At 42.9% G+C, this 25,967-nt stretch overlaps 1 protein-coding gene across 2 annotated transcripts in view; it reads right to left on the bottom strand.

Annotated features, from left to right (window-relative positions):
* GLIS3 (GLIS family zinc finger 3) overlaps positions 1 to 25,967 on the bottom strand; it is a 345,944-nt gene that overhangs the window by 238,776 nt on the left and 81,201 nt on the right. For both annotated transcript variants that reach the window (XM_019478202.2, XM_059724758.1), the window contains one exon: positions 23,178 to 24,309. In XM_019478202.2, coding sequence (XP_019333747.1) covers positions 23,178 to 24,309 — 1,132 coding nt within the window. The remainder of the gene's footprint in view (positions 1 to 23,177; positions 24,310 to 25,967) is intronic.

Here is a 25,967-nt window from a genome sequence, read left to right as displayed (position 1 = left end):
GCACCCCCCAGGGCCACCCTGGCAGGCGGCTAGCAAGCCAGGAGCTGCCCCAGCTCAGAGGTGCCCAATCTAACGCTTCCCTGAGCCTGTCTAGGCTACCAGAATGTTATGCACCATCCCCACCACCTTCTCCAGCTACCAGCAAAGCCCTCCTGCTGCCTTTCTGTTTTGCCCCAGGGGCAAACCATCCCATTCTTGAGCATTCCCAGGTGGTGGGAAGGCAGCAGGACCAGTGTACGGGGCACCGTTCCCCAGGCAGGCTCAGGGAAGAGTTGGATCCAGCAGGTGCTGGCTCTGAGCTAGGGCAGCATCCATCCCACTAACAGCCCACCCAGGCAGCCCGGGGGGGGGGGGGGGGGGGTGAGTGTCACCACCACGGAAAGAAAGACCAGGGCCCCCTGCAACTTAGGAGCTAGGCTGCTCAGCCTGCAGACAGGCTCCACCAAAGGAAAAGAAAAACAGCAAGGGGCCTGATCCCTTTTTTTTTTTTTGCGGAGCCTACCTGCAGCTGCAGGGCAAGCTGCTGGCAGGCCCTGAGCTGCAGGGGGCCCCAGTCCTTACCTCTGTGATGATGGCAATCCCCAGGGCTGCCCAGGTGGGCTGCTAGCAGGGCAGATGCTGCCCCACGGCATATTACTGTTTTTGAGTTATTTAAAAATAAGCACATGCTTCTGTCCAGTATTTGAACTATGTTTGGATATTTCTGTCTATATCTACTCAGGCTGTGCAAAGATTTGGGTGGTGATTTGATTCAGAGGAGATTCGGTCCAATTCGGTGGCCAAATCTCTGAATCCAAATCGAATCAGGGGACCAATTCAAAGATCCAAATCTATTCAAACCTCTCCAAATCTTTGGAAAAGATTTGGAGAGCTTTGATGATTTGGGCAGTCCCCACTGGCTGCAGCAGGGAGCTGCAGCTGACTTGGAGCTGGTAAGTATTAGGGGTGGAGGAGGGAGGAGAGGACCATAGGGGGATCCCTGCCAGCCCCCCGCCCCGCCATGGCTGCCCCCCACCCACCCCTGCTCAGTACTTTAAAAAAAAGCCCGGGTGCTCATCGGGTACTGCCAGGCAGGGGGATGATCCCTTCTGCCCCTCACTGCTCCACTCTGCATGGGGGGCTCTGCACAAGTCCCCCGGCCCCCTCCCCACTCCCCCAGCCCCCCCACGGGTGCCCTGTCCAGACCAGCTCCGGCCCCTTAAGAAAAAAAAAGCAAGGTAAAGCCCCAGGACTCACCACTCCTGCAGCAGCCTCAGGGCTTTGGGGGCTTATGCAGAGCCCCCCACGTGGCTTGGGGCAGTGCGGGGAAGTGGGGATCATCCCCCCCCCCGCCAGCAGGAGTGGTGAGTCCAGGGTTTTTTCAGGGGGTTTTTCTTAAAGGGCCAGAGCTGGCCCAGGAGGGGCACCTGTGGTGGGGCTTGGGGAGTGAGGGGGGGAGTTGGGGGGCTCAAGCAGAGCCCCTCATGCAGCATGGCGCAGTAGGGGGCAGCAGGGATTCTGTTCCCAGGCAGCATGGGGTTTTTTTTTTTTACCAAGCGCCGGGAGCTGGGGCAGCCATTGCCAGGCTGGGAGAGGGGTGGAGGATGGACCTGGCTGACTCAGTGATTCAGCCAAATCTCCGAATCAGATTCAGCCAAATCAAGACAGTGATTTGAATCACCGAATCAAATCACTGTCCCCCAAATCAGTTGAATCTGAATCCGAAGTGAATACTAGCTGCTTTGCACAGGCCTATTATCTACTAAGACAAATATTTTTGGAGAAATAATGTAAATTGCTTTAAAGTGAAAACTAATATCAGTTTTAATATAAGTGAATTAATCATCCTAAAAAACACCTTTTCCTAGTTTATGCAACCTTCTAACCAGAGTTCCCTTATCTACAGTTCAATGGAAGTATAAATGATAGAAGAAAACCTTGACATTGTTAGTAACTGTGGCATGACTTGAAAGCAGCTGAAGGTAGTACCTTGGTAGAAAGTCTTTTACCTTACCCCTCAGGCTAATGGGGATGAAAATATTTAAGACAAACTATAAATATAATACACTGTCGTTGCTCTTAAAGATCTAGGACATGGACCTTTCATTTTTTGTTCCTCCTCCCAAAATGTAACTGGTATTTCACACACAAATGAAATGCTACACTGCTTCCTGCACCATTTTAAAGAACACCTTTTAATAATTTTAAAGCCTTGATTTGCATGAAAACAGTTTCATATGAAAAACAGTTCATGGTTCATAATAATTATATATTAAGTTTATTGTTAGAATTTATTTTTCAAGACTCTATCAGAGATTTTAAATAGGGAATTATTGGTCTGTGAGTCAGTTCAATCTGTTCTTCTCTTTGTAAGGATTTAAATTAACCAAAAAAGAGACGATATGTTACAAAGCAGGTTTACATTTTTAAGAAGAATTGTGCATTTCTCCATATGTTTAATCCAAAAGGTATGTGTTATCTTCTGGAAGAGCTATTGAATAATCATACCAATATATTGAATGGATTAGAAGAAGGAAAAAGTTGCTCCTTTATGCATATAAACCAATAAGAGTTACTATTTGTGTTCTTAGAAGTTTTCAAATTGTCCTCACTAGGTTCTATAAATTTCAGAGAAATGGGCCATCTGCCTTGAAAAATTCAGCAGCTCTAGTTTATATGCATGCATTAATATAGTCACAATTTTTATTTCCTTAGACTTTTTAAGTTAAAACTGATACGGAAAGTCATGCAAAACTGAACACTAAAAGGTAATAAGAACATGTCAAGCAACAACAGGAATACAGTGACAGGCCAAATTCTGATCCTAAAGAGAAACAAGTATGAATCTGTAACAGCTTCACAAGAGTTTTTCCAGATTTAAACCAACATAAGTGAGTTCAGAATATGCTTTAGAATCATGGGCCTATTTCTACCACCTTTATTCAAGTAATTAGTCCAACAAAAGTCCATGGGGTTGTATAAGTAATGACTGTTCAAAGAGAACAAAATTAGCTTAAACCAGCCCATAAAGTTTAAAATTAAAATTACAGATTTTTAAAAGGCAGCCACGTGCAAAAAAAAAAAAAAAAAGGTCAACCACATTTTCCCTATTTTGTTTCTATGGCTCTCCAGCTTCAGGTCTAAGAGACTGATTCTCCCCTCTTTCCCAGGACAGGGAGTTCAAATATGCAGTGCACAAGAAAAACCCACATTGCTGTAGGTTTTACAAAAAGGGACAATAGGCAGTATCTAGTTCTCCAGCCCCTGCTAAATTCCAAGAAAGGGAGGCAGCTTGAAGTTGCATGATCACCTGAGTCTGTAACACAAGTGTGGTAACAAGCACAAGCCCAGCTACCTTCACTATAACTCCAGTCCAACTCATCACTGCCACTTTTCAGGCAGCACTGATCCCACCACCTCTGGAAAAGAGTTTATCGCTGCCTTAATTTGAGGTAGTCTCCACTTTCCACCATCAGTAGACCTTGTACCTTGGTTGACACCAGCAAACAATAGCATAAACCATACCTAGTCTAAACAACCCTAGTCCTGCTCATGTAGTAGCCTATAGTGAAAGATGGGGTGGAGACTGGTCTCTTCCTCCTACAGCAAAAAATCCCCCAAATAACCCAAAACACATACACAGACAAAAAATGTGCACAGATACCATATTATGGGCAAAGCATAAGAAACCTAGAGAGATTAAACTCCAATTTTACTACTTCCGAACCCCAGGTAGATACAAAGTGGACACCACTTGCAAAACATGGCCACACTATACATGGTAGTAAAGAAGGCATTGGAGACAAGGGAATTAACTCTGTGACTGATCATCATGGATGGCTCAAGCCTGAGGAGGGAGCCATTTCTACTGAGGCCATCACCCAGAAGTGATTTTTCAAAATCCTTGGCTATGCGGTCTCATTATCTGAGATTAGAACTGCACTCAATGACCTTATACCAACCTGTAACAATATGAATCAGAATTAGCAAACCTCTGCCTTCAAAAGAAATGTCAGCTCACACAAATTACACTGTATACTTTTTAGAAAAATTCTCACCATTAAAATACATCAGTAAAACTGCAGATGGTTGATGTTTGCTTTTAATTTGGAATTAAATTGCCCATTGATTCATTACAATTCTGTGCTCTTGACCTAGGCTTCACAGAAATTCATTTTTCCAAGTTCAACGGTCTGGGAAAGCATTGGTGACACTCTTGTATATTCTAAATTACTACTTCTGCAGAGCTTCCAATTATAATGAATTCTGGAGTATTCACTCAACCCATATGTCTCTTTCCTTGACATGTTCTGCCATAATGGGCCCGTTTCACTGGTGCAATACAAAACCAATGCCACAACTAGCAGCTCACGTTCTTAATTCACACAATGGATTCAGATCACACTGACCCAGACAGTCAAAAAACCATGAGTCCTTGCCAGTCCATCAGACCTGAATGCACCTGTCTGTCAGTGTGAGCATGCTTGTTAAAAAGAATACTACAGATAAGGCTAATAAACTGAATCTATTAAGTGCATAAAAGTTCCTTAGCTCAATTTATGACTGCGTTCCAGGCTTTTATAAACAAACACAGTAGACCTCACTGTCACACCATGTAACAACTTTTGTGCCAGATTGTCATCAAACAAAAACCTTAAACAAGTTTCAACAAGTGTGGATGAATCACTCGAGGAGAACTGTAAGATCACAGGACTGAAACTTTGTCATACTGATTATCTAAAGCCAGTGGAAAGAAATCCATGCATTTTAGTAAGCAGGCAAAGTAGGTTTTTCACCGAACAAAAGAATCTTTGTCTTTCTATTATATGACGAATCCTAATTAGAATCAATGATTTCGTATTGTCGGCCCAGATAAGCTTGTTTGCATAGTTGTACTTTCTTAAAACAGAGGTTTGAATGTTACTAGGAAAATATATCTGTCAGCATTGTGATAGACCTTGAAGAAGAAGAACTGTGGCATTGCATGATGTTTACATCTAATCATCCTTGGGGGTAATTTTGCAAGTGTAAACCACAAAAGGATATAGTAAAGAGCCAAAGCAATTTAGTTTTGTTTCAACATATTTATAGAAATGTACCAAAAGTACCCAGAGAGGCTATGTTGTCATTTTTTCCTTGAGCCTGTGCCAGTCCATGACCAAAAGAAAGCATTCAGATAGAGAGAGGAGAGAGAAAAGCATTTATAACAACTCTTTGTATCAAGTAAGCTACTATATGAACAGATGGGGAATATTATATTTCAGTATTACAGGCAGCAAATCAGTCCTTAAAAAGGAATTTCTCAGCACAATGACATCTCTCTAAATGTTTCACTTGTGATCTTGAACTTTGTAATGAGGTGTTAATCCTCAAGAGTTGAGCGCTCATGAAATAAAGTTGCTGTATATCCTCACAAATGATGGTAGCTGTAATGACAATAATGAGCAAAGTGCCAAACCTACTTTAAAATGATCTTCAACAAATGGGGGAATTATCATTCTAAACTGGTAAGAGTGATTTCAAATAATGATTGTAATGCAGTTATACCCACAAACAGCAAACATGGATGTCATTAACAATGTTGACTCGAGGTGTAATAGCTGTCCTTGGGGAAAGTAATTTTAGCATTCCCTACTAGCAATGTTCCTCTAATCCAGTGGTTCCTAACTATGTTGCTGTGGCAACATAGGGCAAGGCAAGAAACTTCCAAGAATGCCAAGTGCCCAGCCCCTGTGTCGGGGGAAAGTAATCATTCCTCTTCCAGCCCAGCACAGGGTACCCCAGCATACTGCAGACAAGTAGTGCCCAAAGCTGGTCCCTGCCTCCCGGCAGCCCCTGCCTGCCCTCCCTCCCCCCATGCTTCTAGCAGCACATTCTGCTGCACACATGCAGACGGGTGGATGCAGATCTGCGTTTTCAGCCCAGCTTTTCCCCTCCTGCTCCCATGCTCCCTGGGCCAGTGGGAGCACGTTGCTCCAGTTGCTGGAGGAGCAGTTGTAGCATCAGGGGTCACACTTGCCCCTTCAGGTACAGACCAGGGGCAGAAAGATCCTCAACTGGCACTGGTTACATTTTAACTCAGTGGTCAGTGTTTCTCAATGGAATGTTGCTAAATTCCAAAAACTCATAAAGGAGTGCCACAAAGCTAAAAGGGTGTAGGTTGAATCTAAGTTGGTCTAAGGACATAGGTAGACAAGGTTCTTTGGGTAAATCCAATATCTCTTATTAGACCAACTCAGATAGTTGGGAAAATTCTTCTTTGCAGGCTTTTGGGTACAATTACCCTTCATCAGGCAGAGGAAGTGTCTGCAGATGGTCTGTGCTCTTCCTGGATGGAGTAATGAAGCAGCCAGAGGCCAATGCATATGCAAGAAAGCCAGTCAGTTAAAATGTAAATTGGGTTGGTCAATGGTTGAGTGACGGGGAGTGGGGTGGAAAGGGCAATGGATATAGCTGGTAAAAAGTGGAGGGTTTACCTGGGGAGTCAAATGTTAGGCAGGTTATAATGTAAAGTAAAGTTTATAGGCTCATCTGTGAAAGAGGCTAAAGAGGTGAAGAACCACTGCTCTAATCTTTTCCTCCTTTTTTTTCCCCTCAGTGGAGAAATTCATTCAAGCCCCAATCTGCATTTCCAACATTGTCGCCAGTGAAAAGTCATCTGCTTCCATTAAGTCTTGCTCAAGGGATCTTCCGATAGTAGAAGAGTAATTTAAGAGACGATAACAGTAAGAGATCAGTAGCAGTCTGAGGGCACAGACAGAAGTGCAGCTCCCCGCTGTAATTTAGAAGGTGTTGCAGGAAGCGTTCTGAGTTACAATGATCCTCCAGACCAAACAGAAGTTCACTGTTGGTTCCAAAGCCACCTTGGGGGGAGGGGGGGGGCTCCAATACACCTACCCCATCTCCAGCAGAAGCTGAAAAAACCCAGACTGAACTCCCTGCACTCCCTTTCCCCTCTCCCATTCTGAAAACAGCTTGAGACTGGGAGGCAGTGCAGACAGAAGTGAAAGAAGACACTCTGTTTTGAATTGTCTTTATCTGGCCCCTCATACAATAATGGTTCAGATTTTCACCTGATCAGCCTTTTTAAGTGGTCTGCAGCTGTGCACTTGTGTTTGGTAACAGCTATAAACCATTTTCTGTGGCCAGATCAGGTAAAAATTGTCCCTTCTCTTTGCACCGAGTGCTACTATTGTACCTCACTGAAGTTGCCCAAATAGGGCCCATCAGTATTTCAGTAAACCATTTCAGGGGATCCTATCATACCCTGGCTCCATTCTGTAGGCTGGATGATATGTTAAACATATTTATGAACTATGTCTTTTAAAAATATGCTTAACATCCCATTTATACTACAAAATAGCAATGTTGTATAACTAGAACAGTACTATAACTAGGTATACTGACATGGCTGTATCTGTAAAGGCAGGCAAGTGCTTAGTACATGCCAAACAATGAGACTCCAATTTTAGTGAAATTGACTGAATTTTTCCAGTTGTTTCAGAGCATGTACAAACTGAAACCCCAGTTCCAGAGAGTCTCTCATTATAGAGAATTTCTTCAGCATAAAACTAAATGAAATCAAACAAGATTTCATTGTTGCAGAATTCACTCATCAGAATAGTTCATGCTTACCCTTTCATAAAAACACATGCTACTGCACATCTTTTTTTAAAATACAGCTTTTGGGTGGGTGGGGGAGTGGGGGAGGGGAAAGGGTGGTGCCAGTAGTGCTACTGCATAATGCTTTCATTCTTTTATCTCCATTTTATTTCATTCCTAGTTTAGATGGTACCAGCTGTAATACAAGAAGTGTATAATGGAACACATATCCCCTAAAATATTGTTTTCACAGCATTTAAATGATCATGCTGTTGCCATTGTGCTATTAAGTGGGGAGACATTCCCAGATGATGGAGAACAGGAGGTGGCATGTAAATCACGTTAGAATACAACTTTGGGGAGTCATGGTAAATAATACTATATTAAACCTGACTGAATCAATTTTTGAGGCTAGGCTTGCTGGTCAGTTAAACCCTAATGGAGCCACAAGGTTAATTATAATCTTGATATGATGTTAAACTTGCTTTGCCCCTTTCTTTATGACCACAGATTGATTTTAATGTTGTGTCAGTTAGCACATAACTCATCATGGTCATGTTCTTAAGTGATCCAATTTTCCAGTAATTACAAGCATTGTGAGATAGGTAAAATGAGTGGCAGTAGGTCCAAAATTGTGCATTGAAAACACTGAAATCCTTCACTCACAGACTGTCCCTGACAAATTATTAACACATAAATGATTTACTGATGGAGCAGTCTTCTTTGATACAGAAGTGGGTGACTCATTAAGATGAGTCAAAGTTGCCATATGATCAAAGAGCAGCTCTTTAATTCTGAATTTTTTGGGTGTCTGAGGTCCTGATATACAAAGATTTATTTGTACACTTAGGTTTCTTAATATGAGTAATCTCAATTAAATCAATAACCTTACTAACCTTTAACTGATTTTGTAAGATTATGCCCAGCAGGAACCCCACTGAAGTCTTCAGGATGTATTCTGTTCTTTCTTGGTCATCTAAGTGACCATTTCTGGGGCATCTACAGGACATTTTTAGTACTTAGGATATTCTGTTCCAGGATTCATAGCAATACATGGACAACTATGCATATGGATAGATCTAGCATTTTGTAATGGGCGGGGGGGGGGGGGGGGTGCAGGTGGTGTGGTGCATCGTCATATATAAACAACACAATACACATTTTTCTCCAGGTAAAAATAAACCAGAAGCTTTACTAATATGCTAGGGACTTGGGCTATATTATTTAGTTTGAGATCCAAGCAAAAACAAATATAAAACTTTATTGGAACATGCATGTATTTGCTATAATCTCTAAAAAACAACAAACTAATAAAAATACATTGTTTCTTTGGTCCTGTTGTCATCAGAATGAAATGCATTTCTCTGATTCATAAAACAAAAATCAAACCTTTTTGAGCATCTTGAAAATGTACCCAATGCTTCACTGAAAATATTTCCACACCTAAATTGACATTCAACTGAGTTAATGTTTCCACACCCAAGTAATGTTTTTAGCTAGAACTAAAAACAGCCTGTCAGGCTCTGTATTAGGAGCTACATTAAGAGGAGAAGGTAATAGCAGAACTGCAGAATAAACTAACTTGATTAGGAGAACATCAAGATGACAATTTAAAAAAAAAAAGGAGAGAAGACCATTAACTCCTGTGGGATAAGAAGTTTAGAAGGAATCAGTTAGATTACAATAAGCCATGAAGGCATGTGACTCCCACGCTGCCTGAATAGAAATGCTACTGCCACTGCCAACCAGTTGTTTTAAAACTTTGTGTGGACAAGGAATCAAAGGAGGGTGCTACTGCACCCCATCAGGAATCATCCCTGATTATGCACAACTACACAGCTGCACCAACTGAGCATGTGCAATAGCAGCCACAGCTTTTATGCATGACCCTTCTAGATATACACTAGACTTAGATGGCAGAGAATCAAGTCATCCATTTCCTGTGACAACCAAACTTAGCCTCAGGAAAGAGAAAAGGATAATGTGTTTCTTTTGCCCCCATAGCTTAGTAGCTAGGGTAATCCCCTGAGAGGCTAGAGGTCCTGGGGTTTTGATGCAGGACCTCTTTTACTTAACCACCATACCACACTAACCATCACAGCTGATAGTATCAAGTGATAAAAAAAATAACAGATAAATCTCAAAAGGAGAAATAAGACCCAACCAAATAAACAAAGCTTGAATTATGGATTTTGTTCAGAAGTTGGGTTTGGAGTTGCTACAATGGAGCAACCCAAAACCCCCTCATTCAAGCCTGAATGATGACAAAAATAGGTTACCTCAGTTCCCTGACTACCTTCATAGCTAGCTGCAACATATTTAAATAACAGAATGCTAATCAATATGCACACAAATAAACATGGCATTTGTCTACTTCTTAAATATTGTAAATGCACCAATTGCTTTTCTATGAAATTGATCCTCAATATTATTTTTAAGCCCCAGAGTCACAACCAACATCCCATATCCAATTATAATTAGTACCTGTTTTCCAGAAGAGTAAGAACAGGGCCCTCGCACCTTTTTTAGCCCAATAAACTGTTGGCTAGGAAATCTGCCAAGGAAACAGAAGGCCTGTGTTATAGGCCTTACCTTTTACATCAAATCTATAGTTTAAGATTTGTTTATTTGTCTGGGACTTATTTCTACTATTGAGATTTATCTGTCATTTTTTTAATCATTTGATACTAGCTGTTGAAAAATCTAAAAAATATTCTTGTAAGCCATAGTACATGGGAGCAAAAACACAACAGAAGTAAATTAGGATATTGCTAACCACCCATGTTGTACAATCAAGTAATAATTTAAAACCTTGTATGGATCGCAGGAAAAGTGTTGTTGTTGTTGTGCTACAAAAGTTAATTCTGAATGAAAGTAAAACAGTAAAAATGCTGATTTGGATAAATTCACAAACATGTGGCACAAAACCCCAATAATGACATTCTACACCGGCGGTAGACAATCCCTGGCACATGTGCCAGAATGTGGTATGTGTGACGAGCTGGCTGGCAGTGACTTAGCCCAGGGGTTTTGAAAGGGCAAAAGATGATTGGAGGACTTGGGATTCCCTTTCCTCATCAATCAGGCCCCAGAGACTCACCCTCCATGTCCCCTGATTGGCCCCTTGGGTCACCTGGAGGGGGATAAAAGGGGTAGCGCAGCTGACTCAGGAAAGAGACCAGCAAGGGACCACGAGGAAGGAGCTTCAAGGAGCTGGCAAGAGCTGGGCCAGCGAGGCGGGAGCAGTTGCCCCAGAAGAGCCTGAAGGAGCGGGACCTGCAGGCAGCAGTTGGACCCTTAGCAGCGCAGCATGTGGCTGGCAGAAGAGGCTTCCTGCTGGGCTCCAGGATCTCCTACAAGAGGCTGTGGCCAGCAGGAGAGGCTCCCTAGCTCCAGCAAGATCTGAGCAGCGACCTGAGAGGTTCCCAGCTCGGCTTCCAGCTCTTCCAGTCAGAGGCCAGGCAGCTCGATGTGAGGCCGGGGCTCCGGGAAGGTCAAGATCCCTAGCAGCTTCAAGCACTGCTAACAGTGGTGGCTGTGTGGCAATGTTTGTGCCTACCATGTGAGAGATCTAAGGTCAAGTCCCAGCTGGGGTGACTTGGGGTGAGTGAACTAACAAAATACAAGTCTTCTTGCAGTGGAAAGGGGCCATTGTGCTTCCCCCCTTTCTCCCTATCCAGCTACCTAGGCCCTATATTTCCTTGTCATTTGACATTTTGTGCCTTTTTATATTTCCCCAACCAGTATTGTTTGCTCCACTGTTTGTGTTTTATATTTTGTTAACCCTCTCTTTTTTCAATGATTGTAAGTGTCTAACCTTTGTTGAATCCTGTCCCCTTGGGCATTGTGGTTTCCACTATACCCCCTGATTTATGCCTGTTATGTTCCCAGTATTGTTCCCTCATTAAAAGGTATATGATAAAGTCCCCATTGGTGGTCTGGCTCTGCTCTACAGGGGGAGGAGAGTCCCTACACCTCCCACAGCAGTTGTGCACCTGCTTTGATCCCTTCAATTGGAGAGGGGGTACCTCTTGGAGTACTGCCCGGGTTACATATGCAAAGGCATTTTGCTTGGCACATGCACCTCAGGGAGGATAGCAGGGTAGTGGCCAGGGCTGTGCTGCCACAACAAGGATTAGGCACCTCCTAGCTCTCCTGCCACGCCAATATCTTACAAGTTGAGGTTGCAGGTGTTTTTGGCACTCTGCCCAAGAACACTGCCGACCCAAGTCCTATACACAGAAACTATATAAACTCATTGTAATTTTCCATGTATAGAATCTAATTATTGGTCATTCATCTTAAATTTGTTCCCCCTTGCTGCAGGTGGGAAAGTAGTGGCGGGGGGGCAGGAGATGGGAGTCCAGGCAGCAGGGGAGTCAAGTGGCCTGACATCTACCCCTTGCCTCTCTGCACTTTGTCCCTTGTTACCTGTTCCCCCCACTACTTGCCCCTCAATGCATACCTCTCTTGTGCTTGTGGCCTTCAGTGCCATGATGCCTGGCCCCCTCCCTCCCAACCCAATGGTGCCTGCATGCCCCCCCACCCCTGCATTTTCTCCCCTGCCAGTTGCTCCTCTGCTACCTGGTCCACCTGCCCTTGACTCCCACCACTGCTGCTTACCCTCAGTTGGGCTCAGGCCAGGGCATAGAGCACATGGTGGCTCCAGCCCTGACCCAGCCAGGCAGCAGCAGTTGTGGCTGCAGCAGCTCTGGCCCCAGGACCAGCCCCAGCTCAGGACCAAGTCAGAGCCGGAGCCAAGGTCAGAGCTGCCTTGCCAAACAGGGGCTGGAGCCAGAGCGAGAACTGAGCATAAGCAACAGAGGGATGGGGCAAGTAGTGGGAGGCAAAGGCAACAGGGCAAGTGGGAAGCAACAGCAGAGAGGTGGTGGGAGAATAAAAGCAATGTAGGGGAGAGGTTGCAGGGCTGAGAAAGTGGCTCTATCTGACTACAACCATGAGCCTGGGGCTGCACCTGCAGCTGCCACATGCCCCTACCCTGTACTTGAATCCAAGATGAGGGGCTTGCTCTCCTCACAATGAATGACTAAAAAAAAAATTTCATCTTGGATTTTAGTAAATACAGTATATAAATACAGACTTCTTCCTGTCACTTTCAAAGCTGCTGCTGCAAACAACGAAGAGCTCAGGGCTTCTCAACAAACACTGCAACTTTCACAACAAAAAATACTATCAAATATAGGCGTCATTCCTACAAATATAGGAGCCATTCCTCCCATGATGAAACAGCAGTCTGGAAACCAGTACATACAAAGCCTGTATGACACATGCTGTACAAATGGTATACCATATGCATGTAGATGCATTATTAAAGTTAGTTTGAAAAGAGAAATTTTTTGCAAAACCTATTTCTGCTTTGATCGTAATTTTACTTTGAACAAAATGTTATGAACAAATGTTCTTTGTACAATACATCTACATATATATCTGTCCATCTACCCATATACATGGGGGGGTGCGTATAAAATATATTGTTCAAAGAACATTTGTTCCAAAAAAAAAACCCCCAAAACATTTCAAACACACACACATGCACAGAAAAGATATTTCCATGTGACTCATACAGCCATCGTTGAAACGTTTTAAGATCTCATTCTCTTTTTTACCATGCTGTCTGTTTTATGAATTTGCTATATTGATGTCTCAGGGGACATAGTCTGGAAACTGAGACATTTCTTATATTTAACAGATGTTCAACTGTTGTTGTTTCAGACCTGACAGAAATATATTATTGTTAATTTTATTCATTTAAATCACATCAAGCAGATTTGATAAAAAGAAAAATCAATATTTATGTAACTTTCCTACACTTCAAAAATATTACTGGTAGCAGAAATGTGCTTGAGTAAGGTATCAGTAAAGGCAGAAAAGTTGGACTTTGCTTGAAAGGGAATGAATTCCAATTATTACTGTATGTAAATGTGAAGAGAAGGCCTGAAAATGATCTCTAACCACACACTTTGACTATTACACCAAAGTCAACATTTTAAGCTCATTGTTTACATGACACCAATAGAAAGGTAATTAAATACCATGCTTTTCTGCTAACCTTTAAGCACAAAAAGCATGCACTATAAACTATAGGGAATGCCATAAACTCACCAACACAGTAAAAATGATTGAAAAGTCTGAATTTGTCAAATGCTACCATATTATTTTCACAGTTACCAAACAAATCTTTTTTCATATAAGGAGAAACCGTGTTAACGTCAATTATTGTTATGTGATAACTGTAGGCAAGTGTGCTTTATTAGATGACAACCTCAACTCTAACAACTACTGGCATTTCAAAACCAATTTCTCATTCAAGTTTCTTTTTAACGTTTAATCTAACAAAACTGCTATTTCTTTTATTTAGGAAAAATGTTTTCTGCTAAATAAATTTCTGCTGTTTAAAAGCATACTGATCAACACTAAATGTGAAACATTAACATTTAGCTAAAAGTTTACATGTGGATAATAGAAATTATCAGCTGTAATGTCATGGATGAATTGTCAGTTTTTGTAACCAAGTCGCTAGAAAGTAAAGACAGGATCCCCAAACAAATCTATGCAGGACTGCACATGATTAGACAGAACCCTATTAGAGGAACTAATCCAATTTTTAAAATACTAAAAGGGATTTCCTTTCCATAAAAAGTCATCTGTGGACTGACCCAGTGCATGTACACAGCATTCCTCAGCTTCATAGATTCCTAGACTATGAAGCCAGAAGAGACTACTGTGATTATCTAGTTTGACTATCTATATAACAACGGCAACAGATCATCCCTCAATTATGTCTTGCTTGAGCTAGACATTGCCATTCAGAAAAAAAAAACCACCAACCAATTTTAATGATCTTAGCAATGAGATGATGAAAATCCTAACACAGTATTTTAAATTAACACAAAGAAAGTGTACTAGAAATCTAGTGCCTATCTTGAATGTGCAGCTTCAACAGTAGATTCAACTAAATATAGATAAGAAGCCTAATACAAAGTGCATGCAGCCATTCACTGCATCTGGTTTACATTCACGCTGGTTAAGTCATGCATCTGGTTAAGTCATATGACCATAGGCCAGGACTAGTGCATGTGCATATTCAGTGTTCCTGGAACCAATGTGGGGAAGGGCTGGGTAGGATCAGAGGGGCTACTGGGTCCACAGGAATGGTTGGGTGGGTCTATAGGGTGGGGTTGGTGGGTGTGTGAGGACAGGGGGTTGCCCAGTTGGGGATGTGTCGGGGCACTAAAAATCAGAGTCAGTGGGGGATGGGAATAGTACATCCCTGGGACTGGGATTAACCAGTTTTGCATCAGGTTTGTTGATCTTAGTGCACCTCCTGAGGTGAACTAACTTAGATCAAGTGCACCATTTTGGGGCAATTTGGCTAGGGACAGACATTGCACATAGATCAGTTTAAGTGATCAGAAACTGGTTTAAACATGTAACAGAACAGATGTTCAGTGAACACAGACCAGCTTGAAAATGGCCACAACCAGTTTGAGATAAACCTGGTTGAATGTAGTATCAGACTTAACTGATTTGGCTCAAATCGGTTTATGCAATGTCTGTCCCAGTCCCCTTGCCCGTTTAAGACAAACCAGACTCCCCCAGCATCCTAGCATGCTCTCATGCCTGGACGGAGCTCTCTGCTCCACAGAAGAGCTGGTCCCTCCCCTCTGTTCCTGGCTGGAGCTCTGGCAGAGACTGCAGGCACATCAGGGTCTGCCTGGCTTCCCCCTGCCCTACCCCCGCTGCTTGCTGGACAAGCTGGGATTCCCCACCTCCCTCCCATCTCCCACAACACAAACCCTAGCCCCACAGACCCTAGGCATGTGGTATGCTAGCTAATGCTGAGAGGTGTCTATGTGTGAGTGTCTCCAATTTCACTCGGACAGGCAGACAGAACAGTGACCGCTTATGGCTTTTTGGAGCTAATCAACAGGTCAGCTGGTATGCTGTTTAAGAAGAGTTTGAACTAATAGAGAGAGGCTTACTGTTTTGCTAATGAGGTGATAAACACTGTCATCAGCCCCCTGCTGGCTTGCTCACCTGTCAGTTTGCTGCAGACACTATAAAGAAGCAGGGAGAAGGAGATTGAAAAGCTCCATATCATCAACAGATGCATGCACTCCACACACATACCCTTGCCTCAGAGTGCTAGAAGGGGGATGGAGGCTGGCAACACTCCCACCCCTTGAGCAGCTAGCAGGGAAAAGCCTGGGATGGTGCAGGCAGACCTCCCTAATCAGAGGTCCTGCTGGGGCCCAGCCATGCCCCCCTCTCAGCTCAGCACTTTAGAAGGGAAGGGAGGGCTGCTCTAGCACCCCCTGGCTTCTAGCCTGAGCCACTGCAGGCATGTGCCTGAAGTTCCTCAGTCCAGAGAAAATGTCTGTCCAGTTACAAACTGGTTCAGCCTAACCAGGTTAGACTAAACCTGCAAAGATTGAATAAATTCAGGCTCAGGCTTTTTGAATGTCTGTCCCTAGCCTTTAAGCCCTCTGGATGCCTGCACAATTAGGCAGTTAGACTGACCTAAGCCTGGTTATGTTGATCCAAATATAATACCTGTACATACCAAATCAACCTTACACAAGAAGCCTAACATAGACCACTGGCTGTACTAGCACCAAGTTCAACAGCACCAGCCAGAAAGTGTCTTGAGTTACTAGCTTCCTTTTATGATCTCTTACAGCCACACAGATCTCTGCAATTACAGGATTCACTGTTTTGTAGCTGAGAGCTCCAGTATGACAGTAAAAAATATGATCTAGGTCCCTGAGAATGAAATCCACAGTGCATGATAAAAAGTTTGAATTTGACTAATACGATCATATGATCTCCTGTTGCTGGGAAACCCATAACCCATACTGCTTTTACTGTACCTTTCAGAACTGTAACAGACTGCTTAACCATGATCAGTTACAATAAGCAACTAGAATAACGGTTGCTATACTTTACATACTTCTTCAAAACTCTGTTACTTGGACAGAAAGTAATAAGCTTATCCTGGGTTAAAACTATTTAAGTAAATGGAGTATTTTACTTGGCCCTGACTTGAGTAGAATACAGTTAAACGTTAATAACCATAGATAGATAAGATAATGCAGAACTAGCAGTTGCTTGAATCAGATTTCAAGTATATGATTTAGTCAGTATTATTTGTAGGAAGGAAATAAACTGAGTTCAAGCTAATTTCTCAATCTAGGCTGCATCTACTGGTTTTGCATTTGTTCTATTAGCAACTGAGTAGCCTAGCTTAGAAGCATCCTTGACCTTCTATAGGGTTTCTGGAGCCTTATATAGCTCTTTATAACACTCCTCTGACAACCTGGGAGTTTCTGTAAAAATAATCAAAGAAATCATATAATACATTGAAAATGAGCTCCAAAAGACAACTATACAGACATCACTCCAGGATGACGAATGTACTGACCATGGCCTATTCTGACACACAAACAGAAGAATTTTTCTCTTTTGTAAACCGTTGCCTGATGCTAAGAATTGCCATTTTACTAAAATGTTCATGCAATTTGACTAGTTTAACTGACTGACTTAGGTTATCTAAGGTCTTGATGAATTACATGAAGCCCTCTTAAAGACACATTATTTCTACTATTCTGTTAACAGTGAATCTAATTGATGCACACACACACACACAAAAATAAAAATAAAAAAAATCGCTGTTTGTTTCCCTTTTTTTCTACTATATTACTAACTCCTGTGGAAAATGGACAGGAAACTTCACTTCATGAGGTCTGGAAAGCATCAAATGCAAAATAGGTTGTACCATAAATAAATATAAAATTTCTGTATTGATAAATACATCATTTGGGGAAGAAGGAGGGCATTTTGATAAACATCTGATTAGGGTTTAACAAAAAACAAACACTAGAAACAAAGCCTAAAATAATTTCATTTTCTCTTTAAAAAAAATATTTCTATAAATTATAGTTCATCATCAAATTTCTCAAAAGCCTTTTTCCCCCACTAAAAGTCTAACATTTTAAAAAAACAAATATCTGTAGCTTTACTTGTAAAATTCACAATATGATAAGAAATTTAGGAAGCATTTGAAACAGTATATTTTCCATAATGCAAGCCTAGTCTTTTATACCACACCCCACACCCATACATCAGAGCATCGAAGTATCACATATTTGTGCAAAATTTGTGATATTGTTTCATTAAATTTTAAAGAGAAAACATTTTCACTAAGCTTTGTTTATGACCCACATAGGGCTGTCAAGTGATTAAAAACATTTTCTTTTGATTAGTTGCATGATATAAAAAATTAGTCACAATTAATCACGATTTTAATCACACATCTAAAAACAAAATTATGTGCAGAAAAACTCAGTTATGCAAAATATGCAAAATGCACAGACGTTATACTCCTGCTCCACTCAGCATTGGTGAGGCCACAGCTGGAGTACTGCTTCCAGTTCTGGGCACCACACTTCAAGAATGATGTGGAGAAGCTTGAGAGAGTCTAGAGAAAAGCCACTCATATGATTAGAGGCCTGAAGAGCAAGCCATATGAGGAAAGACTGACAGATATGGGACTGTTCAGCCTAGAAAAGAGAAGACATCGGGGGGATTTGCTGGCAACTTACAAATATATCAGGGTGAACATCAGGGGCTAGGTGAACAACTATTCACTGAAGCGCCCCAAGGGAAAACCAGGAGCAATGGTCAAAGTCCTAGGAGAAGGTTTCAGATTGGATATAAGGAAAAACTTCTTCATGGCTCATGTGACCAGACTCTGGAATAGACTCCCAGTTGGGGTGTTGAAGGCACCTGCCCTGGAGATCTTCAAAAGGAGAATGGACACATACTTTGCTGAGGTTATTGGACCCCAGCAGTTTTTCCTTCCCAGAGCAGGGGGGCTGGACCTGATGATCTCACAAGGTCCCTTCTAGCCCTAAACTTCTGTGAATCTGTAAAATTATGCAGGTACTTTGTATGTTTGGGGGATGGGTGTGGGGATGGATTTGTGAAGGTGTGGGGGGATGTGGATGTGTGTGTGGGGGGGGGGGTGGTTTAGAGCCTGGACAGGGGGTTTCCCACATACCCTGGCAGGACATGGGATACTGCAGGTCAAGAGTGAAGGGCAGCAGGGCTGGGGGTGCTGTGGCTTGGGAGTGACGGGCAGACAGACACACACAGACAGTGCCCAGCAGGTAAGTCTGTGGAGGGGAAGGGGCGTAGGGGAGAGAAGGGGTGGGGGGAGTATAATCGATGCCCTCATGGTGAGAGAGGGAATGGGACAGAGGCAGGGGAAGGGGCTGGGGTGAATGGGATGGAGCCACAGTTAATCTAGGGGCACCGTGGGGGGGCTACTCCCACCATGGTGTGCACCCCGGTGGAGTCATGGGGAGGTACGTGCCCCCCAAATTTGTGCATGGGGTGGAGGCAGGCTGCTGTTGCATGCTGGGCTGTGTGCTTTCTTTGCCCCAGGAGCTGTGCACTGGCTGCACCACATCCCCTGCCTGCCCAGCGGTGAGAGGCACATGGCATCATACGGCTCCTGGGGCAAAGGCAGAGGGGTGCAGAGCCCAGCCCACAGCAGCAGCTTGCCTCCACCCCATGCACAAATCTGGGGGGTGCATACCCCCCATGCCTTTCCCAGGGGTGCACACAGAAGCAGGAGCAGCCCCCCATGCACCCCTGGATGAGCCATGGCTCCATCCCATGATGCACCCTGGAGCCCCATTCACCCCAGCTCCTGCCCCTGCCCCATTCCCTCCCTCACCATGGGGGCCATGATCTGCCTGCCCCCTCAACTCTTCCCTCCCCCACACCCTTTGCCCTCGACACACTTACCTGCTGGGCAGTGCTCCACATGCTGCCGGGCTGTGTTCCTGGCCACCTGAAGGCTGCAGCTGTCTGTGCATGCCCCTCCCCCCTGTTGCAGCCACCCAGATTCCATGCCTAGTCTGCCCTGTGGTCCTCTGTGCTGTCACTTCTGCCCTGCAAGGCAGCCCAGAGGCAGCGGTGACAGCAGTGGAGTGAGCCCAGGTGTAGGCTCCAGAACCATATGCACAATTAATTAATTTAAAAAAATAATGTGAACAATTAATATGTTAATTGCGCGCATTAATCATGATCAATTGATAGCCCTAGACCCAAAGCTTTCTCTGTTTGCCATTAGAAAATGAGGACTGATGCTCAGAGGTGGCCAAGCTGTAGCACAAGCACTACAGGTGGCATGGGCAGCTTTGGTGCGTGACACATGACAGGTCACAGGGAGAAGACAGATAGAGCAGGAAGCAAAAGGCAGTGCAGGAAGGACATCAAGCAAAAGATCACAGAGTGAAAAGCAAAAGGCACAAGAGCAGATCAGGCAGAGGAAAAGGATTGGCATGGCATTCAGGGAGGGTGCAGAGCCTTTCAAAAGATTGGCCTACATTGCTCCAGTTTATGCTCATGTCATGGGAATCAGATTTCAACCCAAACTATTTCTCTGCCTTACTGAAGTACAGCTGTGCTTTACTAATAATTCTGAAAGCAGAGGAAAGAATTTCTCTCTGTCATCTGTTCTAGGGCAAGGTGAATGCAGGAACTTTCTGCTCATTCCAGGCACTACTACTGACTGAAAAATCTATGTCACTGTTTGTATCTTGAGTAAGCAAATACTCTTGGAATGCATCATGTTGTATTAAGTCTTATGAAAAATACTTTCTTCAGCGCAGAGAACAATCAGGAGCACAGCTGGAAAACTTTCCACATCATGCAAGATACTGATTCTACATATTCCTCTCTGTCTGACGATTGCTACTGCCTTAACAACTGAGATAAACTTTAGTTTTCTGAGAGGGCTCCTGCCCGTTACAAAGTAACTGGAGGACTCCGTCCTGGAACAATTGGTAAGTTTAGTGCAGAAAAGTTGCTACAGAAGGAGGTATTTCTACATAGACTCAACAGATCCCTTTTCCTGCTCTCCAAGACTCCCAGTCCTCAGTATTCCTTCTACCATGTTTTTCTCTGCCCTTTCCTCCCCAATATTATGCCTCGCACATCTCTTCTTCCTTCTACATGTCTCTGTTTTTTGCCCTCTTACTATGAATCTTCCTCCCCCTTCTTGAGGAATATTCTTTTCATTTCTAATAACTCCTTCTCCCTCCCCTACTCTTGAACTGTTAAGACACCTTTGAGAAATAAATGGACTTGACAGTAAAATTAATAGCCAAAATAGAGCAGCAAAGGATGACGTTGGGACTCCAAATAAAAAGGGGGAAGGGAGATGGTTCTCTTATGACTGTGACTTGATAATCATATGTGGACACTCAGGCTTTGCACAGACATTACAGCTAGAACTTCAGGAGGTTAAATTGGGTTAAACATGTCCCCCCCCCCGCCCAAAATCTAACTCAGTAATTAGATAGGTGCCAGGAGCTTGATGTAAGGTAAGTCAGGGTAGGAGGAGGGACAAGCAGGATCAGGGGGTTAGCTGTTTCCAAAGGGGGCCTGGAGGGATTGGAGAGGCTCTCTGATCCCACAAAACTCTCTCTCTTCCCCTACACCCTCCCCCCCTCCCTTCTACCTGATGTTGCCAAACTGCCCCAAATTCTGCAAACTATTCCCAGGGCTATCTTTACTGGCATTCCCCAGTGCCAGGAGTTTGACTGAGGTGAGAGGGGAAGGAGGGTTGTTGGGGTTGGCAGCTTTGTAGGGGGTGGGATTGACAAGACCAAGGGAGGACTGGTGGTTTTGTAAGGGGGACTGGCAGGATTGGGTGGAGCTCTCTCTTCCCCCCCAACCAGGGGCTAATTTTTAGCCTCCTGATCCCTCCCATCCTAGACAAATAACCCCTCCCCTGGTAAATCAACCCCCATAATCCTGACCACCCCTCCCCTCACCCTGACCTACTTCAATTGGTTCCTGGCACCAGCCACCACCGGTAAAATCTGCACCTGGAGCAGCTTGCTGGATTGTGGGGGTTGGTGGGCTCGGGAGGGCTAGTTGGTCAATGAGAGAGGAGTGGCTAGGGGGCTAAAAATAACTCAGTGCCAGGGGGTCTAAGAAAAGTGCAGCCCCAGGACTGAGGCCAGCAGCAGGGCTTTCCCAGCTCCAGGGCTGCATTCAGAATGTATACAGAAGTTCAGTTAGACTGGTCTAGCTGTACCCAATCTAACTTAGTGCACCTTTGAGTTACAGTTAAATTAACTCAGGTCAGCTATTTTTTGACTGATCTAACCATCCTGGAACTGCTGTACAATTTGCACTTAGATCGACTTAACTAGGGATCAAAGTGTAAGATCCATTCAAGAGCAAACTAAATTAGATTGGGTGGCCATTTTTAACACAGTCTAAGCTCCCCCTAACTTCCCTGAATGTCTGTACCTACCCTCAGAGTTTGATTTTCAATGGACCACTTCAAACACAACTGCAAAATATCTGCTTTGCCAGCACAACTAGGCATTTACAACCACAAAATTAAAAGGAATTTCTCTTCACTTATACACACAAATGTTTAGTTTTTCATCAAAACATTTACAGGAAAACAGACAGAAAATAGCTTCTTTGGACTGACTTATAGCTTGCATCATATAGATACAATCCAACAAGTCACTCCCAAATGAACACCAACCAGCAGTTGTTCCGAGACAATAAATATCCTTTTGTTGTGACATGTTACACAGGACACTGGGAGAAACTGTGTTAGAGCTGGTGGGTGGAATAGCTTCCTTCAGTTCAGGCTAGATGAGGGAACAAGTGAATCTACCGTTGTTTAATGAAAACAGAAATAAGAAGTACTATTCAAAATACATGCCATCTATAAGGACAATATAACCTCCCCTTCGCCCCGCCCTTTGAATTATGTCATCTTAGGGGTTTCAGTGGGGACTGAAATGAAATGCAGGTGAGGGATAGATTTTGTTGCAACTTCATATCTTTGTGAGAGAGAAGAGGAGCAGAAACAACCCAGTAACACACAAAGAAGGAACAGCAAGCCTAGAGCCAGAGAAACTTGGGAGTAGCCCTGAGAAAAATCTTAGGAGAGAAAGATCTTGGGGGTGAGCACTATCTAAAAGAGGCTTAGAATTATAAACAAAGAAACAGTTTCCTGTCTGAGTCCTAATGTGTACAAGGAAACAGGATTTTATTTACTTTCTCTATAAGAAAGTAGGTCTGCATCATAGAAAAAAAATTACTCCCATCAATTTCTCCTCCTAATGGAAACACAAGACTCCAAAAACTGGCTAACTCTTTGAATTAGCAAGACTATCTCAGTACAAATAAATACATATTCTAAAGTACTTTTTTCAAGTACCAATCATTCAAGTTCACTCTCATGGTATCTACATTTCACTTTGTTAAATTCTCTCATGTGACCTTCTCAGGCTGGACTAAAAAATTATTATGATAAACTGAAAAAAAGTTTCTGTAGTCAAATTTTATGTGGTGTATATATTAAAGAATGCATCTTCCTCATTTTGTAGATGACAAGATGGGCTGACATTTAATTCATTTAAAAGAAAAATCTATAAACAAGCAAAAATTAATGCAGCAGTAACCCTTATCTGCACCTTCATAAGCAACAATTTACACTTCTACTAAATATCAGCTATAACTTTTAGACTCACCGTGCACTTGTTTGGCTTCTCTCCTGAATGAACTCGCATGTGAATCAGCAGTTTGTAACGGGCATTAAATGGCTTGTATCTTCGAGGACATCCTGCCCAGAAACACGTGAAGTCCTCTCCCTTTCTCTGGTCTATATGAATCTTTTCTATGTGCCGCACAAGTTCCTCTTGCTGCTCATAAAGAGCACTGCAATCTATCCAACGACAGCAGTGTTTACCATTAAAATCATCTAGTTCACCATCCTCATCTAGTAGAGGGCCCTGGCCAGAAGGAGGCAAAGAAAGTTGATGGGAATGACTTAAGAGGTCTTGTTGATTATGGTGCTGATGTGCATGGTAAGGGGGTGGCGGACCTTGCGGGGGAGGAGGAGGTTGTGGCAAAGGTGGAGGAGGAGGCAAATTAATTGTGCTGCCTGAAAAATCATCCACACGTTCACTTTTTAATATGTTCATTGGCTGATTGTCTACCAGAGGCATCCCTTGTTGAACCACCATGTTGTTCATGATGGCTGCTTGCAAGCTACTTTGCTCCAATTGCTGCATCCGCTGGTATTCCACAGTTCCATTTTCACTGTAAGCTGGGAGGCTGACATTGCCATTAGCCATGAAAAGACCTTTTTGAGTGTTTGGAATAGAGCAAGACTGGGGGATACAGCTTCCTCTTACTCCCAAAAAATGCCCGTAGACCTCAGGCTGAGGGGAGATGTTTGCTGGTGATGTCCTTGAACCATTTATGTAGGCAACCAGAGAGGTTGGGGATGTACGGATGATTGTGTTGAAGTCAATCCCAATGCCATCAGATAGAGGGGACAGAGAGAGGGCTCTTTTTTTGGAGCGAGCTGAATGAGACCTTGTTGAGGAATGGCGAGGACTAGGGTAAGGGGAATGGTTATTTTCCATGCCAAACAAGTAAGATGGCAATGAGTTTGATACACTGTTGCTTGACATAGATGTTCCAGGTGGCAAACTCAGTATGTCCCCTAACTCACTGCCATTTTGGGAGCCTTGGTTGGAAGGAAGAGAAGGAAGAATCCTGTACCCATGAGACCATTCTTGTTTCACACTTGGAGTTGACTGACTTTCTGACAGGCTTAAAGTTGTGGAGGCTAAAGACTCACGTGACATGAGAGACCTGGAATAAAGGCAGGAAAAACAATGATAGTGGTTTTAGAAAGAGATCTTAGAAGTTCAATGCACTAACTTATATTTGTTCTTTTGTCTTCCTGAGTTAAGCACGTAATGTTTTTGGACCATTTTTTTTAAATGGTCTTTAACTGTATGTGTTCAAAGATTTGCATCCTAAATTACTCCATCCACAGGCACATCCTGGGATTGCATGCATAAACAAGATAGATAGAAACCCAATAGCCCTGATAAAAGAACTGGAAATCTGTAAAGCATTTCAAGATTTGGGATGAAAATTGATCCAAATGTCCCTGGCTTTGCACAGCTGAAATCAATGGGAACTTTATCATTGACTTTGAGAGGAGCAGGAAAAGACATTAAGTACAAAGCTTTATGTTTCCACTTCTTATTAAGCCAATATTACTTTGTGTTAGGTGTACTGCCAATCTACCTTTTGACAGTAGAGGTAGAGAAGAAAACCAGAGGTTGATCCACAAGAAAAAAAAAAGGGCTAAGAAAAAATTATAGATTATAGTATGTGCAGGATGATTAATAATAATAATAATATTATTTATAATTTCAAATAAAACAAGTTACAAGCTACGTCTACTCTGCAGTCACCATGACACCATTGTAGAGACTTCAGCTTGTGCTAACAAACCAAAATTCTCGCTAGCTTGGGCAATGCCAGTAGCATAGAACAATATCCTAATTCCAGTTAAATGAAGAATTCTATCACTGAAATGAGTGGGAGCAGGGATAGGAATAATGGTTCATGTGATACTCACAATGAATAAGATAGTTTACCAAATTTCCATAAATGATGCAGTTGTATGTTGACTGTTCTTGACATGATTCTGTTTGGTACTACAATTTTTCATCCCTCAAGATTTGTAGAATTTTTTATCTGATTACTAAAGCTAGGAGAGTGCATGAAATACAAGGCAAGGCCAAGCAGGCAAGAAAAAAAATAAGTGGATTCTGACATTAGTTTGTACATTATTGTTCAGTTTCAAGCTGAAAAGTCCTCCATGTGCTTGTTTTTATTGCAGTACTTATTCTCCAGAGCCTTGGAGGCACAGCTTGGGTGGCTTCTATTACTTAATATGACAACATTTTACAGTGGTTAAGAGTCAACTGACAGGGGAAATAAATCAGTTAACACTAATTTCAGATCGTTAAATTCTAGATTAGGTCATAACAACAAAGTCTTGTGTGTTGGGTACCACTCTTGAAGTATTCCAGGAATGGAAGTGAGGCTCAGGGAACCACAATTTCCTCCCTGTTCTCTCTGCTCCATGCACTAGTCATTTGCAGCTCCCCTGTCTGTGGTATAAGCAAGAAAGGAGTAATAACACTTGATTTTTATATGCTAATTTGTGGAAAATAAAACTGGGAGGGGAGTTGGTTTGACTAATTTGGAATGGATATTTTTCCTCTCTAAGACAAAAACTGCCCATCCTTTTAACACACATTTTTTTTATAAAAGCCAGGCACCATTGCCATCAATGCCTCAGTTTCAGTCCCATTGAGGAAGATACTGAATTTTTTTTAAGTGAAAAGGAACACATACTGATTCCATTTAAATGAAGTTCCATTTAAAAAAAAAAAAAAAAAAAAAAGGAGCTCTGGGCCAAAATTTCAAGCATCCACAATTAAAGTCAG

The sequence above is a fragment of the Alligator mississippiensis genome, chromosome 3, assembly GCF_030867095.1.
Source record: "Alligator mississippiensis isolate rAllMis1 chromosome 3, rAllMis1, whole genome shotgun sequence".
Taxonomy (NCBI): Eukaryota; Metazoa; Chordata; order Crocodylia; family Alligatoridae; genus Alligator; species Alligator mississippiensis.
This window is presented reverse-complemented; position numbering and strand designations above follow the sequence as displayed.